At 40.5% G+C, this 18,915-nt stretch overlaps 1 protein-coding gene across 1 annotated transcript; it reads left to right on the top strand.

The window, feature by feature from the left end:
• Positions 1–330: 330 nt before the first annotated feature.
• Positions 331–16,937, top strand: LOC126374712 (nose resistant to fluoxetine protein 6-like). Its single transcript, XM_050021436.1, has 12 exons — positions 331–681; positions 7,284–7,417; positions 10,397–10,733; positions 10,882–10,993; positions 11,509–11,596; positions 12,017–12,183; positions 12,633–12,818; positions 13,151–13,324; positions 13,504–13,654; positions 14,836–15,022; positions 15,915–16,057; positions 16,774–16,937. The coding sequence occupies exons 1-12, from the start codon at positions 612–614 to the stop codon at positions 16,918–16,920; spliced, it is 1,896 nt and encodes a 631-aa protein (XP_049877393.1). The 5' UTR covers positions 331–611; the 3' UTR covers positions 16,921–16,937.
• Positions 16,938–18,915: the final 1,978 nt, after the last annotated feature.

Below are 18,915 nucleotides of genomic sequence, written 5' to 3'. Positions count from 1 at the left end.
ATAAGTACTTAATTTAATCTGTCAATTCGGTAATTTATTATTCGAAATCAAAAGTTTTGAGTGCGTATATCACAAGACGGTCGGTATACCTTAATTAACTTTGAATTTCAAGGTCCCAAATGCATTTTAATAATAATAAAAATTGGTTCATTGTGAACCAGTGCCGGTGAAGAATACGTATATTATTATTTAATCAATAAGACAGACCCTTCCCTTTTCAAGGAATTTTTAATAAAATATTTCAAGTTTCCTTATACGGCGGGTGGCAACCCTAGTTGGGAGGGACAATATCTGATTACATCTCAGTGCACGGCTAGGAAGTGGCTAGGACACACTTCACTACGCCATACGGGTGTGGTACGGACGAACCACTTGACTTGACTTATAATGAAAAAAATATATAAAACAATTCAAAAGAAAAAGTTAAAAGTGTAACTGTTACGCGCGAAAAGAATTTGCAATTTTTGTGACAATAATAATTACGTCCAGAAATATATTTTTTTAAAGTTTACACAAGAAATTATGTATTTTTTTTTATAATCAAATAGACTGGGGTTTACTTGCGTATAGGAATTTAATTTTAGTAATTGCTAAATTATCTTGCCGTAAAAATGCTTGGTTTAGTTCTACTCTTGGTTGTGTTGGTGAAACAAAATGAGGCTGTGATCTATAGTTTAAATGGTGAGTGTAATTAGTAATTACTATAACATTTAATCCACCAGTTGGAGACTTCTCCTGCAGAGTATATGCGGTACAGTTTGCCGCTCTAGGATTGGCTTGCACAGCCATGAAAGAAAGTGCATTTATTCGAGGCAATGACGTCATAAATCGTCTGAAACAGACGTATAAGGCCAATGATGATGATGATGATGATAACATTTAATTAACCTAAACCTAACCGGCAAACTCCAGGTGTTTGCAAAAAATACGGCAAATATTAAAGATCTTCTGGCCTAAAACTATTACAAATACAGAACTGTGGAGATTGACTGGGTAAAATACTGTGGAGGCTGATATCCACACATGGAAATGGCGGTGGATTGGTCATGTCCTTAGAAAACCTGTGGAACGCCCGTCCCGACGAGCTCTGACCTGGTGTGCGCGTGGAAAACGCAAAAGGGGGCGGCCTAAAGAGACCGGCGACCCTTGGGTGGTTAGTTTTCAACTCTCAGCATGTTATGGGAGTAAGCTGCAAAAGACCAGTGGAACCAGTGGAAATCTATTATTAGAGCCCTACATCCCAACAGGGGATAAAATGATTAGAAGAAGAAGATATCTTATAATTAGTACAGTTCACTAATACAGTTGGATCGACCATTATAGACGCCACATAGCTCACCACCTATCACGTTGGTCTAAGAGAAAGTACGGTGAGGTGTGGGTTAGCTCACCTTGCGATGGATGTACCTCTGGCTATCCCAATTCGGATATAGTCGTGATTTTATGTTTGATTAAATAGAGATTACGACGCGTGGGGTTTGGCGGTTTTACATTAGGTTAGTCAAATGTACCTACGTACATTCATTGCATGATGAAGTAATTAAGGATTAACCTACCCACGCGTCACCAAGCTTTCTGATAATTGTGCCAGTTTCTCCAAATATATTTAGATGTGTTCATGTTGGGAAGGTATACTCGTATTAGGCGTGTTCGAAAGGTATAAAAATGAAAGTCAAAACGAAAATTTTGAAGTGACATATTATATTATATTTGATACCTAAATAAAATATATTATTATTTTCTTAAAGAACACACACAGTTTAGATGAGTTCCAAAACGGTTCATGTGTGAGTTCATGTTTGAATATAGATAAATGATACTAACTTATCACGTGGATTCCAGGCAATAGGCTGGATTCCACACATTCTATTTATATATTGTTCTTTTCTTTCTTTCTCTTTCTTCTTTCTTCCTGAGTGAACATAGGACTTAAAAATGTATATCTGGCGGGGAGTAAGTGTAGGTTATACTAAACTACACATCTGCCTACCCTTTCGGGAGTACAGGCGTGAATCTATGTTGTTGGTATGTCTTGTGATGAAGAAGAAAGGCACATTTCTTCACGTAGGTAGGTACATTAAAATTTATTATCATGAAAATGGAGGTACGTTGATGTCTTCTGTATGTGTGATGTGAATATTGATAGACGCATTTAGACCCGAATATTTTGTTTACGTTTTATGTGGCATTGTCTTGTGGCGTAATGATTATGTAGATCGAAAAATTCGCATGGACACGATGAGGTCCCGGTGGTGTAGGTATTGGTTGTCACGCTCGCACCAGCTTCACAAGAGTTGCGGGTTCAAATCCTATTCCAGTCAGACTTTTTCGATTTAATTTTCTCATTGGCGCTGATTTCAGTACACACTATCTAATTTTATTTTAAGTTATACCTGTCCTTTTCTAACCCCCCGAAAAGGAAAGGGACGGGTAATCAACAGGCATAAAAATTATGAAACACACGTCAATGTTATGCAGAAATTAAAAAATCCCTTCGAATATTATATATTGGCCAATCTTCTTCTTCTTATCGTGTGGGTTGTGAAGTGGAATACCAGCCTCATCAACCCTGGTGTCAGGGTTATGATTGAGCCGCCAAAGGCCCCTGACATGGCTCATGTAACGATTACTCACTTATATCAGTAAATAGTTACCGGGACCAACGGCTTAACGTGCCTTCCGAAGCACGGATCGTCTTACTTTCTTTCGTAATGTTCTAGCCAAATTAGGGATCACAAAGTGATTTTTGTGATATCTCCCCACCAGGTTTCGAACCGGGGGCTTCCAGATCGTGAGTCCAACGCTCAACCACTGGACCACAGAGGCCGTCATTCCAGTTGACAGCACATGTCACTTTCTATGGATGTTGTTACCTGTGCTTGTGGTGGTTCTACCCAGTCCCAAAGGGTTTACGAGCGTGAATTGTATCTGTGAATACTGTGAACTTATTTTATTAAGTAATTCAACTCTCAAAAAATAAAAAACAAAAATAAAAAGTAATTTGTCTCCACGCTAAGGTCAATGCCTCGTTTGGTAAACTTTATTAAATAACATTTGACCTAAATGCAAAATGAAAGGCGCTGCAAGGTATTAAATATGAGAATTTCCAGATTGAGACAAAAAATGAGTAAAAATTTCAATGTCAAGTTAGTAAGTGTGTATATCGTCGCCTTATAGAGAAAACGGCCTCCGCGGTCCAGTGGTTGAGTGCTGTGCTCACGATCCGGAGATCCCGGGTTCGAATCCCGGTGGGGACAAATCACTTTGTGATCCCTAGTTTGGTTGGGTCATTACAGACTGACCACCTGATTGTCCAAAAATAAGAAGATCCGTGCTTTGGAAGGCACGTTAAGCCGTTGGTCCCGGTTATTACTGATGTAAGTACGTTACAGAAGTCAGGCGGCTCAGTAATAATCCCCTGGTGTCAGGTTGATGGGGTTGGTAATCCACCCCACAAACCACACGATAGAAGAAGACGAGAAAACCACGTATGTGATTTTTTGAAAAATTACATTCTAATGTAAGTTTTGTTTTAAATTTTTATCCGGATAGAAATTAATCGAAAGAAATAGAGGTTTTGTTGAAGAAAATTACATCAGAATGTGACTTATCATAAAGGTGCTTACGTGGTCTTTACCATAAGGCTCACGATATATATATATTCGTTGTCCTCTGCCCGAGTCCGGTTTCTGACCACATGAGTAATGTTAAAATACGTTCAGTGGAACGAGGCTTATCCACACTAGACGTTTTTTACGCCCATTGATGAGCCTTGCCAGAACTGGATTTCCGACTGTGTCAGGCTTTAGTAAAAGTTCTCACATAACATCATCATCATCATCATCATCATCCTCATCCAAGCCGTGTCCAGCGACGGCGACTCCTAAATGTCTATCCCAGGTCGATGTTATGATAGGCTCTAATATGACTAGCAAAATCGAACTTCGATTTGAAGGTTCGGCCACATGGCGCACAGAATAACTGGCCAGCAGAATTAAATGTATAGTTGTAGGAGGGCTTGTGTCGAGTGGAACTGTACGAAAAGAAGCGTTTAGAAGATCTTGACGTAAAACGTCAAATACGGAAGACTCACATAACATAACATAGACCAGAAGGGGTAGGCAGAAGTATAAAGCACACCCACTTCACTTCATGCTAGCTATGTTTAAGTCCCACGTAATAGGAGGCAAAATTCAAAAAAAAATCAAAATTCAAAAATATTTATTTTTCAAAATTGGCTTACATAGTCAGCGCTTTTTGAACGTCAAAAATTAAATTACATATTATGTTTAGGGCGAGCCTATTGCCATTAACCGAGCCCGGAAACCACGTGATATCAATTATCTTAGATTCAAACATGAATTCAAATTCATAAAGTCGAGTTCGGTGGTTTAGAGCATGTGCCAGTGAGCTATAACGGATTCCATGTTCCACATTACATAATACGATGGTAACTCTATAAATTACTACATGAGATGTTAAATCTATAAATTATGATCACTTATTTCGAGTCGTAAACCTATCACTCAGTAACTTATAATAATATGCCAGCGTTGATGTGGTCAAACCAACTATAATTTTCTGCTCTATAAAGTTACACTTACGACCTTAGGGTCAATATCTCGGAGTTTCCGCAGACTGTTGCAAATTGTTGTTTACCGTTCGTGAAGTATCACTGTCATTTTGTTCTTATTACACGTTTGGACAAAGGTCGACTGGCCTGCTTCTTAAGTTCTAACATCCTGGTTCGAGTAGCTGTCAGGGATAAAGCGTGTATTTTTGGCAACACGTACAAAACATGTTCCACATTAAAAACTAAAATCCGGCTATGGAAAACATACATACATACATAAACCCACGCCAGTATTCCCCGAAGGGGTGGCAGAACTACAAATAATCAAGAAACTATTTGCAGCCACTTTTGATACATAGTCCTAAGGTGGATAATGATAAACCGTATGATGATAGGGGATCAGCCTATCGCTCTTACAGATGATACATCAGTTTCGACAGGACGCTGTCCCTTTGTCGCCTTTCACGACATGCACGGGAAGATAGGCAGCTGGTTTTTTCTTTACTCCCAGACCAGCAGAGGTGTTTAGAGACTATGGAAAAATCATCATCATCATCATCATCATCAGCCGTATGACGCCCACTGCTGGGCATAGGCCTCCCCCAAGGATCTCCACGACGATCGGTCCTGCGCTGCCCGCATCCAGCGGCTTCCCGCGACCTTCACCAGATCGTCGGTCCACCTTGTAGCGGGCCTACCCACTGAGCGTCGTCCGACACGTGGTCGCCACTCCAGAACCTTTCCGCCCCATCGGCCATCGGTTCTCCTCGCTATGTGTCCTGCCCACTGCCACTTCAGCTTTGCAATTCTCCGAGCTATGTCGGTGGCTTTAGTTCTCCTGCGGATCTCCTCATTTCTGATTCGATCCAGCAGGGAAATACCGAGCATAGCTCTCTCCATTGCCCGCTGAGCGACACCGAGCCTCCTCACGAGACCCATAGTAAGCGGCCACGTCTCACTGCCGTAGGTCATCACTGGCAACACGCACTGGTCAAAGACTTTCGTCTTGAGACACTGAGGTATTCTGGACGAGAAGATATTCCGCAGCTTCCCGAACGCTGCCCATCCGAGTTGGATCCGACGAGAGATCTCTTTCTCGAAGTTGGACTTACCTAACTGGATTATTTGTCCTAGGTAAATGTACTGGTCTACAACTTCGAGTGTAACGTTCCCAACCTGAACTGGAGTGGGTGCGACATGGTCGTTGGACATAATTTTTGTCTTTGCCATGTTCATGCTAAGACCCACTCGTTGGGATGCGTTACTGAGATGCTCGAGCATGGTGTTCAGGTCTTCCAGGGTCTCAGCCATTAGGACTATATCATCGGCAAATCGAAGGTGCGTCAGGTACTCGCCGTTGATGTTGATGCCAAATCCTTTCCAGTCCAGAAGCTTAAAAATATCCTCCAATGCAGCAGTGAACAGTTTCGGAGAGATGACATCTCCCTGTCTCACTCCTCGCTGCAGTTGGATCGGATTAGAGCTCTGGTTCTGTACTCGAACTGACATAGTGGCATTTTGGTAGAGGTCCCTTAGCACTTCGATGTACCTATGGTCCACTTGGCACCTCTGAAGAGACTGCAACACAGCCCAGGTCTCGATCGAATCAAAGGCTTTCTCATAGTCCACAAACGCCAAGCAAAGTGGCAGATTATACTCTTCGGTCTTCTGTATAACCTGCCGCAGCGTATGGATGTGGTCTATGGTGCTAAAGCCTTTTCGGAAACCGGCTTGTTCGGGAGGCTGGAAGTCGTCAAACCTGCAAGCGAGACGATTCGTAATGACCCTCGAAAACAACTTGTAGACATGGCTCAGAAGCGAGATAGGTCTGTAGTTCTTCAGTAGGGCTTTATCACCTTTCTTGAAGAACAAGATCACCTCGCTTCCGCTCCATGCCCTCGGCGTTTTGCCCTGAAATATGACGGAAAAATCAAATGTGATGGAAAAATCACGCTCTAAAAATTATCATCTCCCAGCATTATCCCGTTTTTTACAGGGTCCGTTTACCTAATCTGAAGATTTGACAGGCCCGGTTTTCCACAGAAGCGACTGCCTGTCTGACTTTCCAACCCGCGAAGAGAAAATCAGCCCCATACATGTTAGATCACATACCTCCGAAAATGCATTTCTCGGGAATGTGGGTTTTCTCGCGATGTTTTCCTTCACCGCTGAGCACGTGAATCATTTATGAATCAAACATAAATTCGAAAACAAATTCGACAATCGTTGGCTTAAGTCTGTGCTAAATTCGAACCTGCGACCTCAAAAAGTATGAACAACAAAATAAATATCTGAATTTGTTCCAAAAAGTGCCTTTTGGGATAGATAGATGTGGTCGTTCGCTAATGTAACGAAAAATATACTATCTCTATTGCACCTGCGTCTGAAGAAAGCATCCTGGAAGGCCTTTTCCCAGCAGTAGAACACTTCAGATTAGCCTAAGAGGTGACAAGTTATTTTTACAACTGAAAGTTAGGTGTCGGAGTAGTGATATAGGTATCTTGAAGGCCTTTTTCTCCGAGCCTACGAGCAGAGAATCATTATTTGATTTATGCTCTCATTCACAAAAGCATCACATTTTAGGCTGGTGTTTTAGTCAGTCTTTATCGATGGGGCTGGCATAACAAACTTTATTAAAAGCCTTTAAGTAAATAAAAGATTTTTTTTTGTACAGAATTCTAAATAATTTGTGTGTATGTGTATATTCCAGAGTCGGAATATAACCGCATGCCGGCACTGTTTGCGCTGGACGACTATTCGTCGTGCCTGCTCGACCCAGTCGGCGTGTATTGCGTGATCGACGTTAACCTGCGCGGCGATAACCCGCTCATGCACATGATACAGGTTAGATTTTCATGACGTGGTTTGGTCCCCATTGTGTGATGTGGGTCGAGTTTGGATGAGGAGCTGGCGAAGGGACTTCAAGAAAACACTTCTTCTTTTTCTATCGTGTGGGTTGTGAGGTGGATCACCAACCTCATCAACCCTGGTGTCAGGGTTACCATTGAGCCGCCAAAGGCCCCTGACATGGCTCATGTAACGACTACTTACTTACATAAGTAAGTAGTAACCGGGACCAAAAGCTTAACGTGCCTTCTGAAGCACGGATCATCTTACTTTCGGACAATCAGGTGATCAGCCTGTAATGTCCTAACCAAACTAGGGATCACAAAGTGATTTTTGTGATATATGTCCCCACCGGGATTCGAACCCCGGGGCCGTGATCGTGAGCTCAATGCTCAACCACTGGATCACGAAGGCCGTTAATATACAATAAATCATACACACATACTTTCAATCATAAGACCACGCCTATTTTCCGTTGGGGTAGGCAGTGACCACGGAATTCCGCCTACTACTGCGTTCCACCAACTGTTTACCAAAATACATTAAAAAATACATATTCCGCATTATTTCCAACATCATAAATCCTGTAAATTACTATTATAGAAACAATTTGCGGCGACATTAGAAAAATGCGCGACCGAAATGGAATTACCAACGTAACTTCCTTGAACTGGTGCAATTGCGCAATTAGTTTGTACGTACGGCGCATGCGTGCAATGTCGGTAGGGCTAGACCCAGGCAAGACCTAACGACCTAGGCTTAACATTGACTTGTGGACTAGTAGCATGCCCGGTCGGGTGCAGGAAAATGGCGGAAAGCGGAGGCGGTCGGCTCGTTTTAACTTACCTGCTTTTTACACTTAATGATTCATGGATGATTGATGTTTTTGACGGGCAGTTTGTCCAGTAGTGAAAGCCAACCGACATTGAGAAGCGCTGAAAGCTCTTACACGGCAGATTGAAATAATTTTCAAAAATAACACAGTGCCGAACGGTATTTCAAAAATTGATTTATTTATTTATTTTATTTTTACAGCTTTATTTTATTTTTTATTTTTATGTTTATTGAGAAAACCAACAGCATTATAAAAAACATATTTAACAATACTTATTACATTTATTTAATTTAATTATTACATTATTATATTCAGCCATTATAGTAAAAACCAATTCGTCTGAAACAAACACATCTTATTATTAATATTATGGAGTAATATCCTAATGTTAGTGAGTGTCATCGATAAAATTCATTTGAAAGAAAGAAAATACCTGGTCTTTAGCAAGGCTGGTTTCAGAGAGGACATTCTGCCTAAAACTCTAGAAAGTGGGTTATTAGTCAGTAGCTTAGGTACCTCTAGCTCCATCAATCTACAATGGAGCAGCGTGACAAGAGCATTTTTGTCATACTGATAACCTTCCATGTGATTCATCACCAATTAATTTAAGGGCCCCCGCGAATCAAATAGGTATCTCGTTAATATGGGACCCGTTTGACATGTGCTATCAACTTAATTCTGTCGGATTATTGGACGTTGTAAAATTTTTAGATGGTTATTTGATTGTTTTAGATTGCCTAAAATTGACGTGTGTTTTGTGCATGTCGATTACCCGTCCCTTACTTTTTCAGCAGATAAGAAAATGATAGGTATAACTTAAAATAAATTAAAAAAACCTACAAATAAATAAACACTTAAAATAACTTAAAGGTACTTAAATTAAAAAAAATGATTTGAATAAAATTAGATGGTGTGTACTGGAATTAGCGCAATTGGCTAATTAATATGCACTTAGGTATCGTTTTATGCAGTGAACCTGACCCCACTGACGCCAATCTCGCTGCTTTCGTGGCCTCTATGAACTGATCTGATATAGTAATTGTCATAATTGGACTAAACAAAGGAGTATAAATACAAACGACGTGGAGAATTGTCCGCAATGATTTACCTTGTCGTAATGACGATGGGATGACGGGGTCAGGGACCGGTTTGACAGGATTTTAAGTAGGTGGTTTATTTCTTTTTGTTGTTGAATGGAGGTATTTTGTTATATGGCTAGGCTTGATCATAAAACAAAAGGCCCTGATCCGAGAGGCCCTGGACGCAGATCATATAATATCTACTACCGTACCCTGGGTAAGATTGCCAGTCGAGAAAGAAATTAATTTAATTAGGCAAGGGCCTGTTGCCAGCAGATCCGGCCAAGTAGCTAATGCCATCTGCGGCAAATCTACAATAAGTCACGTGGCGTGGTAAATTAATGATGATGATGTTTATAATGATAAAGCTTTCATTATTCGTAATCTAAGTGAATCCATAATTGATTCAGCCCAAGGTATTTTGTTTTAAGTAATTCTACATGATTTATGTTTGTAGTGCTTTGAATTTACAATGCGAATGAACTTGAGAGTGATTCGCAACTTATATTACTTTTGTGTTGTTTTTGATATTATATGAATGGCCTTCCGCGGCGTTACTTATTTACGCATTTTTGCATAATTACGTGCGTCATTTTGCGTGTTAAAAGTTTAAGAAACAAAAGTACTTAAGTACCTACTAAGTACCTGATAGACCAAAACGCGGAAAATTGGTTTTTGTTATGTTAATTTGAAAAAAATCTGATGATGTCATCAGAAGATTTCGTCGAGAAAAGTCATTGGAATTCGAATTTTTAAAATTAATTACATTAAACATACATACATAAACAGCCTATATACGTCCCACTGCTGGGCACAGGCCTCCCCTCAATCAACCGGAGGGGGTAAAATTAATTAAACAAAAATTTACCTTCTCTCTTCTGTGATAGTGGTTATAATTACATATAAAACTACATTAAGTACATACGAAGCGGAAGAATTTTGATCTGATATTATCATTACTTACATCGTAAAGAAACATACACTTACACATCTTTTTGGAAAAGAGTTTTTTGTTAAAAATATACAGTACAACTTATAATATTTTTTCTTTTCTATTTCCAGGAATACTCAGACTACAAAGTAAAACATTACAATCACACGCAAATACATCGAGGGGTCTGCGTCACACACACATGCAAAGATTATATTCACAACCGAAGCTTAGATAGACCAGAGGACCTAAATTCTGTCCTTGAGGGATGCCTCAACGCATCTCTGTGGCAAAACTACGAATTGCAAGGGAACCTTGCGAATATAGAATATTGTAGGAAAGCAAATGAAACTACGAAGATAGATTTAAGCGATGTGATAGTGACTGTGGTATACTTAGTCATAATATTACTCAATGTTGTCGGAAGCTTCTACGACGTCATTTATTGTAAGAAAGGAGAAAAATCAGGTAAATATGGAAGAAAAACTTCAATTTAAGTTAATGTTTAGATTATTCTGTTGCCTATTATATATTTTTTTTTGTAATAAGTATAAACATTTTAAGTCCAATACTGTGAAACGTATCAGTTTATGCAAGTATTTGCCAATATTTTCAGGGAATGCTTGTCTATTGGCATTTTCTGCTCGTCGCAACTGGAAGAAGCTGGTCGCGCCAAATGGCGGGCCCGACCCGAGACTTAATAGACTGAAACTGTTCCATGGGCTGCGGTAACTATGTTTTTAATCACAAATAAATTTACTTTATAGACGGCGATACGGCTCACCACCTATCACGTTGGTCTATCTGAAAGCACGCTGAGGTGAGGGTACTTAGTTCGTCTTGCGATGGATGTACCTCTAACTACCCCATTGGGATATAGTCGTGAGCTTATGTTATGTTATGAATAGCAAAGCAAGCTAAAGCAAGCTCGGGATGGGTATAGTTATAGTAATTTCCACTAGTATATAAAAATAGTGTTTTTTCAGATGTTATATGTATAATCTTTCAAATAAAAATTGACGATTCAAAGTGTAACTATGTTACCTATTGAATAAAGATATTTTTGAATTTGAATTTGAATATAGGCTGTAACTAAGTAGTTAATAATTGTGCTGATAATGATTTGCGATAAAATTCATGTAATTTCATTTTTATTATGGCATTTCTAGATTATACAATATTCGTTAAGTATTACTAAGTATGTTGTGTTTATCTAAGACATGATCCGGATCTTGATTTTCAGGACGATGACAATGGTATGCGTGTTCTTCTCTCACACGGTACTGGTCATGACGCTGACGTTCGTTGACAATCCTCTATACATCGAAAAGGTACTCAATTTGTTCAATTACCAGACCGAAGTAAATATTAAAAGAGAAAGTTTTATACCAACTATCAATCAATTAAATGTTTCGGACAATCAAATGGTTTGGTTCCCAATTTCCAAGAAATTTGTGAATAGATAGAATTTTTTAATAAATTTACATCACACACTATACACACACATAAATTTACTACACCAGGTTGTTTGGAAGAGATATCTTTTGGCGTTAAGTTCGCCTAGTGCCTTCTTCGCTAAGGTTTTATTGAGTGATGTTCTTAAATTAATTAATTGAGAAAAATATTTCTACTGAAGCTTTAAAAAATTGTACCAGTCACCCTGATACTCACGACAGTACATGAATGAATCAGAAAACAAATTCCGAAGAACTTTTTGGGTATAAATAATTATAGTCTTCTTTTTCTTACAGTCGTACGAAGACCCGCTGAAGTACATCCTGCTGAACGGCAGCCTGGTGACACACACGTTCTTCGTAATGTCCAGCTTCTTGTTGGCGTACAACTTCATGCTACACGCTGAGAAGTATGGCGTCTCCTGGATACAGCTGCCCAAGGGAATAGTGCTGCGGTGGCTGAGGTAAGAGGATCCAGCAACTTCATGTTACTAGCAACTTTCGATACTGAACCTGCAAACTTGGCAAATGCTCCACTATGGTTACTTTACCTATGACAACGGATAGAACATGCAATTCAATCGCCTTTCTTTTTGCGCAGGATTCAGAATTTAGATTCCGACAATGTATTGTTTCTTTTTATTAGACAGATTTTGAAGTAAAATACTCTTTAAATACAATTAAGTAGGTACAAAAAGTTCTATTTTGTAGTTTTTTGATAGCTTAAATTAAAACACTTAACTTACTTAAGGCCCGTATTAATAGATCGATCTCAAACGACATCTTAAGTGCGTCTCAGCTGAGATTGACTTGAGACGTGAGCAACGTCTTAAGTCTGTCACTACGTAATTAATAAACATGACTTAAGCTCAACTCATGCAATGATTCCAATCTCCAATTCCTTGTATTCCAGACTGACACCAGTATACATGCTGGTGTTGGCAACGATAGCAACGGTGATGCGTCACACGGGGTCGGGCCCGCTGTGGCCCCTCGTGGTGGGCTCGGAGGCCGACGCCTGTCGCCAGTACTGGTGGGCGCACCTGCTCTACATCAACAACTATATATACGGGGATGCGCTCTGCGTGCCTCAGGCCTGGTAAGTTTGGACCTTATCTCGCTAGGATATTGCGCCACCAGCTGGAAATCATTTGGGATTGGCTGCTACTAGCATGAAACCCTGCTATGTATTAAATTTATAAAAGTTTCATACAAACTTTGCCACCCATTTTTACCGCATTAGGGGTCGAATGTCGCAAAATCCCATCTTAGTGAGCACCTCCGTCCTATTTAGGTCCCCCATGCAGTATTTGAGACTCTAGACACTTGTAGTTTCGAGACGAGTGGGTTAGTCAGTGACATTTCGCTTTCGCTTTGATATACATATAGATTAATTTACCAGCAACAAATTGGTTCTCCTCCACTCCACAGGTACCTGGCAGCAGACACGCAACTATTCTGCGTCGGTCTGCTGATCTGCGTGGTGGCCCGCAGTGCGCGCGCGCAGAAAATCGCCCTCAGTCTCCTGTTTACCACTGCGCTCGTCATTGCCGCCGCACACACCTACTTCCAGGATCTGGATGCTGTCGTGATACAGGCCCCTGAGTAAGTTGCTGGCACAGACAGTTACAAATCTTTTTCTTCTACCGTGTGGGTTACTCCAGCTGGCCAGCTCGCCTCCCGATACCGCCACGGTGGTAGCTGTTGATTGTGGTATATTTTAAACAACCTTCTGCAACCTGGTTGATGGCAACCACCAACATCAACCGTCACTCTCCTCCCAGGTCGCTGCGCAACCTGTACTCCCTGGACGACACGTTCCGGCTGCTGTACATCCGCGGCCACACCAACCTGTCCACCTACACGCTCGGCCTCGCCGGCGGGTTCCTCGCGTACTACTGGCAGAAGGACGGCAAGGAGTTCAGCAAGTACAAGGTATCTTCGTAAGGCCCAGATGCCTTTTAAGATCCAAAACCAAGTATGTTTAACTGTTGTCTGGATGTCCAGGCCTTACGAGTTTAAGACAGTCTCTGGAATAGGGGTATTTGACTGGATCAAAGATAAATTGTTCTAAAATAGAAGCCAGTTTAATAAGATGATCAAAATCGTACGATACTTGACTGTTTTTGGTGATGACGTCACAGGACAGTATTTCCATACAAAGTCCAAAAAAACTTTCGTTTTGACGTTTCGTAAAAAGTATTCCGTTTGACTAGGTTGTCAAGTAACCTATTGTCCTTTACTTTGTTTTTATGTCCCCCCTCTTCTGTCTTGTGGGTTGTGAGGTGGATTACCGACCTCATCTACTCTAGTGTCAGGGTCACTACTGAGCCGTCAAAGGCCCCTGACTTGGCTCAAGTAACGTCTACGTACTTACATCACTAAGTAGTAATCTTAACGTGCCTTCCGAAGCACAGATCATCTAACGGATCGGTGTTTTTATGTGCGATACCTAAAGTGTATTCGCAGTCGCAACCGGTGGCTAATATTTACTTAAGTATGTAAGCAGTTGTTACTTAAGCCACGTCAGGGGCTTTTACTGGTTCAAGCACGTTATCCGTTGGTCCCGGTTACTACGTACTGACAATGAAAACACGTAATCGTTACATGAGTCACATCAGGGTCCGTTGGCAGCTCAATAACAACCCTAACTCCAGGGTTTATGAGGTTTGTCATCCACCTCGTAACCCAAACGATAGAAGAAGCGGTTCAATAGTATCGCTGACCCCAGGGCTAATGACGTCGTTATCACACGAAGAAGAAGTGTATATATTATGCGATTGGTGTTTTTGATGCTGTGTATATTATGTGATGTCCATCAAAATTTATAATAAACTGCCTAACATATTAAAAGTGACAAAATCTTTAAAAAAATAAAACTTCTAATCAATAAATGTTACTACAGCACTAGTGAATACCTTAATGATACTGATGTTACTATTTGAAAAGCTTCCTTCTCTCTTTTAAACTTCTATTTTGTTGTGCCCGAAAGGGTCTGTGATGTGAAACTCATATGTAACTTACAAACTTGTACACCATCATAGTATGCAAATAAAGGAAGAATACTGAATATTAGAGAGTAGTACGAGTTGATGATGTACAATATCTGGTTGCAGAGGTACCGGATCCTGTACTGGCTGATGTTCCCGGCGGGGGTGGGGGTGATCCTGTCAGGGGGGCTGTTCTACGTTGACGGCTCCCCCCCATCCAACCTGTTCAGAGTGGTCTACGCGATGCTGTACAAGCCTGTCTTCCAGCTGCTTATTGTGATTCTTATTCTGGGCGTCGTGTTTAAGTTTGAAAGTGAGTGGTTTTATGCTTTTGTTAATGTTTACTTTATTACCTTTTGTAGATAGTCGCGCAGCAATAAGAGATTGCTTTAAATATTAACCAGGTCCGCCGCTAAAGGTGCAGATAAGCTTGAGCATTCACACGAATGTTACATTCAGAAAAGTAAAAGGAAGCAACACATAATCGCACGTATGAACAGAAAGGATGGATGGATTATTTGCCTCGAGCTTTTTTCGGAGCCCAGCTATTTGCTTTTTTTTTTACCAAATATTTTTTCGTAAAATATGTCTGTATAACACATAAATGCAACACACGCGACCGTCAAGTTCGATATTTGAATGAAGAAAGTTGTACAATGACGATTAGCGTCAAAATGGCGGGAGCAATGGCTTAATATTGAAATTACACATTGTTAGATATAGTACTCATCCAGCACTATTTAGTACCTAAACTCAAAAAAACCTAGTACTTACCTTAAAATGTTTTATGTTTAAATGGTTTCTTTATCTAGTACCTTTGTCATTGAAAAGATATACACGCAAGTGTGGTCCCGCCATCTTGACGTCAAGATGGACCAGACAAAATGGCGACCCGGATCTAGATAGTAGAGCTAAACCTGTGGCTAAGAGAGAAGGTTTTTTATTCTTTGAACGAGTTATTGCATCCTAATAATATTATGTAAATTTGCTGTAAATATGACTAGTTAATTTAGAGTAAGATTAGAGTAATAATATTCTAATTAAGTACCTATCTTTTATAATAATCATCTATATAATTATCATAATATGACTGAATGTGCTGAATCATAATATTTACTTCCTTCACTATGTATGACCACATTTACGTACTACATACTTACATAATTCTTTGTTCATTTAACTAATGCCATGTTCTCTACGTTCAGCGGTATTCCGTCGCATCGTGGAGTGGCGCGCCTTCACGTGGACGGGCCGTGTGTCCTACAGCGGGTTCCTGCTGCACACGCTGTTCCAGCGTGGGCTGGTCGGCATACAGACACGCCCCACGCACATGACCGACTACTATGTGGTACACACATTTTCTTAAAATATTTGGACAACCGCTAGATCACTAATGTGGGACGTAAAGCCGGACATGTTTATCGCATGCACCATGAACGGTGGACACGGATCGTCACGCATTGGCTGTCTCATGACGGGTACAGGCATCGTGGTAGACCTTGAAAGACGGCGTGACAACTTGGACGCTTGCCGGAGGGACTGGCCGGAGTTCGCACAGGACCGCGAAAAAAACCCAGCAGTAGGGTTTTGTAGGCTAGATTAGATTTGAACAACATTTAAAGCTCCCCCCAACACAGCAGGTTACATCAAGAGAAAATTATTTATATTTGAATAATGCAGCTTTTACTTTCTACTGGTGAAATAATTATTAAAATCGGTCGAGCATCTTACAATCAAACTCACAAACTTACCTCTAGACTTAATATTTTGTGTTCTTTTTACTTCCTTTGAATTTTAAATTCTTTACGCTGGCAATAACGTGACGTGTGAACTTGTTTATGTTTGTGTAAGTATCAATATTGTTTCAATCTGGCGCCGACGTGGGGATTAGCTACTCCACGTACGTCTGTGGGTCCAAATACCAGAGGATCTAAAAACGCCACATTGAAGCAATTCATCTAAAAAAGCAATATTGCGCGTTCTTTGTGGCCTTTTTATACCCCCTAGTGAAGTCAAATTCATTCTCTATCTACGACTGAGTCGTTGATCCACGTTTGCCCCCAGATAACAGTGCTGACGTCGACGATATTCCTGTCGTTCCTGGGCGCAGCCATGATGTGGGTGTGCGTGGAGGCGCCTGTGGGCGCGCTCACTAAGCTGGCGCTAGCAGGGCGCGCAGAGAAAACAGAGCAAGAGCAGACCAAGGTGTAGGGAATAAACATATTGGTTACGAGTATAAGAAAGTGTTTTATTCCTTGAAATCCAATTCTTTTATCCTCTTTATATGATGTGGTTGTTGACCTCCTTTTTTGACGCTGTTAACTATTGTAGATTTTCCGCAAATGGCATTAACAAATGAAGCGCTGGGGGTTCTCACTTGGTACAAAATTTAAGACAACAGGCCTAAGTCATGAGTACCCAGTTTTGTTCTAGCGCTGAATGTGGGAAAAAGTCGTAATGGCCTCCATCTGGGCAGCAATGTCGTGAACCACATGAATGCATTCGCGCATCCTTGGTGGAGGGTAATGGACATCACGCATTGGCTTGAGTCAGGTGAAATCAGAAATCAGAATCATTTATTCAACGTAATTATAATGGATAAACTTGTTGAAGGTCAATGTAACATTTTTGAATTTACGTCATTTCGCAAGGTGTTATGGCTGAGGAGAAAAAATGACAAGAAAAACTGCAACAGCAACACATCTTTTAAAAACCAATGAGGGTATACATTACAAGTTATTTAATAACTAGAGGAACACATTCAATACCAGACATTTTTATTTACATGAGCTTTAAATTTATTTTTTGACAAATTTAAAATATTATCTGGTATTTTATTGTAAAAACGTATACATAACCCCAAAAAAGATGAATTTAATTTACTTAATCTAGAATTTTGAATAGCAATTCTATTTTTATTTCTTGGTGTGCAAGACGGCCGCGACAATATAGCAGGCATCCTTCCTGCGCTGGAGCCGCCGCCCTGGGCAGGATTGACGGCAACAAGCCTAATGGCCTGTCACTGGTCCCATGACACCGAGGAAAGTCTTGGATTTCGGATATGCCACGTGTGTCAAGCTACGTCGCGTGATTCTTCAAGCGTAAAACTTCTTCTATCGTGTGGGTTGTGATGTGGATTACCTACCTCATCAATCCTAGTGTCAGGGTTATTATTGAGCCGCCTAAGGCCCCTAACATGGCTCATGTAACGAGTATCTTACATCAGCGACATCCGAGACACGAATCATCTTACTTTCGGACCACTGCATCGGATGGTTACTTGGTCAGCCTTTAATATCCTAACCAAATTAGGGATCACAGGTGATTTTTGTGATATGCCCACACCGAGATTCGAACCTGAGATCTTCAGGTTGTGAGCCCAACGCTCAGCCACTGGACCACAGGAGCCGTTATATGCGTATAACTAATACAAGAGGATTTTGAACTTTCGCCTATGAAAGTTTCATATAAAAGACACCAACGAGATCTACTTACTTATATTTTATTTTTTGACGTTATCTTATTAAATATTAGTAAATGTCTCTATTTAGTCAGTTCTTCTTCTTCTTCTCGTGTGGGTTGTGAGGTGAATTACCAACCTCATCAACCCTGGTGTCAGAGTCATTATTGAGCTGCCAAAAGCCCCTGACATGACTCATGTAACGACTACGTACTTACATCAGTAAGTAGTAACCGGGACCAACGGATTAACGTGCCTTCCGAAGCACGCATCGTCTTACTTTCGGACAATCAGGTGTTTAGCCTGTAATGTGCTATCCAAATTAGGGATCGGAAAGTGATTTTTGTGATATGTTCCCACCGGAATTCGGACCCGGAACCTCCGGATCGTGAGCCCACCGCTCAACTACTAAATCATAAGGTTTGAGACATTTTGGAGACTAATTATTGAGAATAAGAAAATAAATTTTGTCCCAATCTTGCTATTTATTTCAAAACATGCGTTGAAACATAAGATAGCAGATTAAGTTAGGTACTTACCTATTTAAATTCATCAGTTAAAATTTTGGTCAATGCTAAAAACAAGCGTGCATAATATTGAGAGTCGAAGGGTTCCGCATAAAAATTTAAATTTGGAACGCTCCATTGGCATTCGGTTCAAACCCCGGTAACGGACTTGCACCAATGAGTTATTAATTTATCTTCAGTGCAGTTTTCACTAACACAGTTGTCTCGACCATTATAGAC

The sequence above is a fragment of the Pectinophora gossypiella genome, chromosome 17, assembly GCF_024362695.1.
Source record: "Pectinophora gossypiella chromosome 17, ilPecGoss1.1, whole genome shotgun sequence".
NCBI classification, from domain to species: domain Eukaryota; kingdom Metazoa; phylum Arthropoda; class Insecta; order Lepidoptera; family Gelechiidae; genus Pectinophora; species Pectinophora gossypiella.
Note: the sequence above shows the minus strand (reverse complement) of the source record. Positions and strands in the feature narration are given on the sequence as shown.

Bases quoted from the DNA above. Each gene is read 5' to 3' on its own strand.
- LOC126374712 (XM_050021436.1), top strand. From the start codon at position 612: ATGCTTGGTTTAGTTCTACTCTTGGTTGTGTTGGTGAAACAAAATGAG. The intron at 10,994-11,508 runs GTAACTATGTTT...CTTGATTTTCAG, and splicing joins AAACTGTTCCATGGGCTGCG to GACGATGACAATGGTATGCG. The intron at 15,023-15,914 runs GTGAGTGGTTTT...CTCTACGTTCAG, and splicing joins CGTCGTGTTTAAGTTTGAAA to CGGTATTCCGTCGCATCGTG.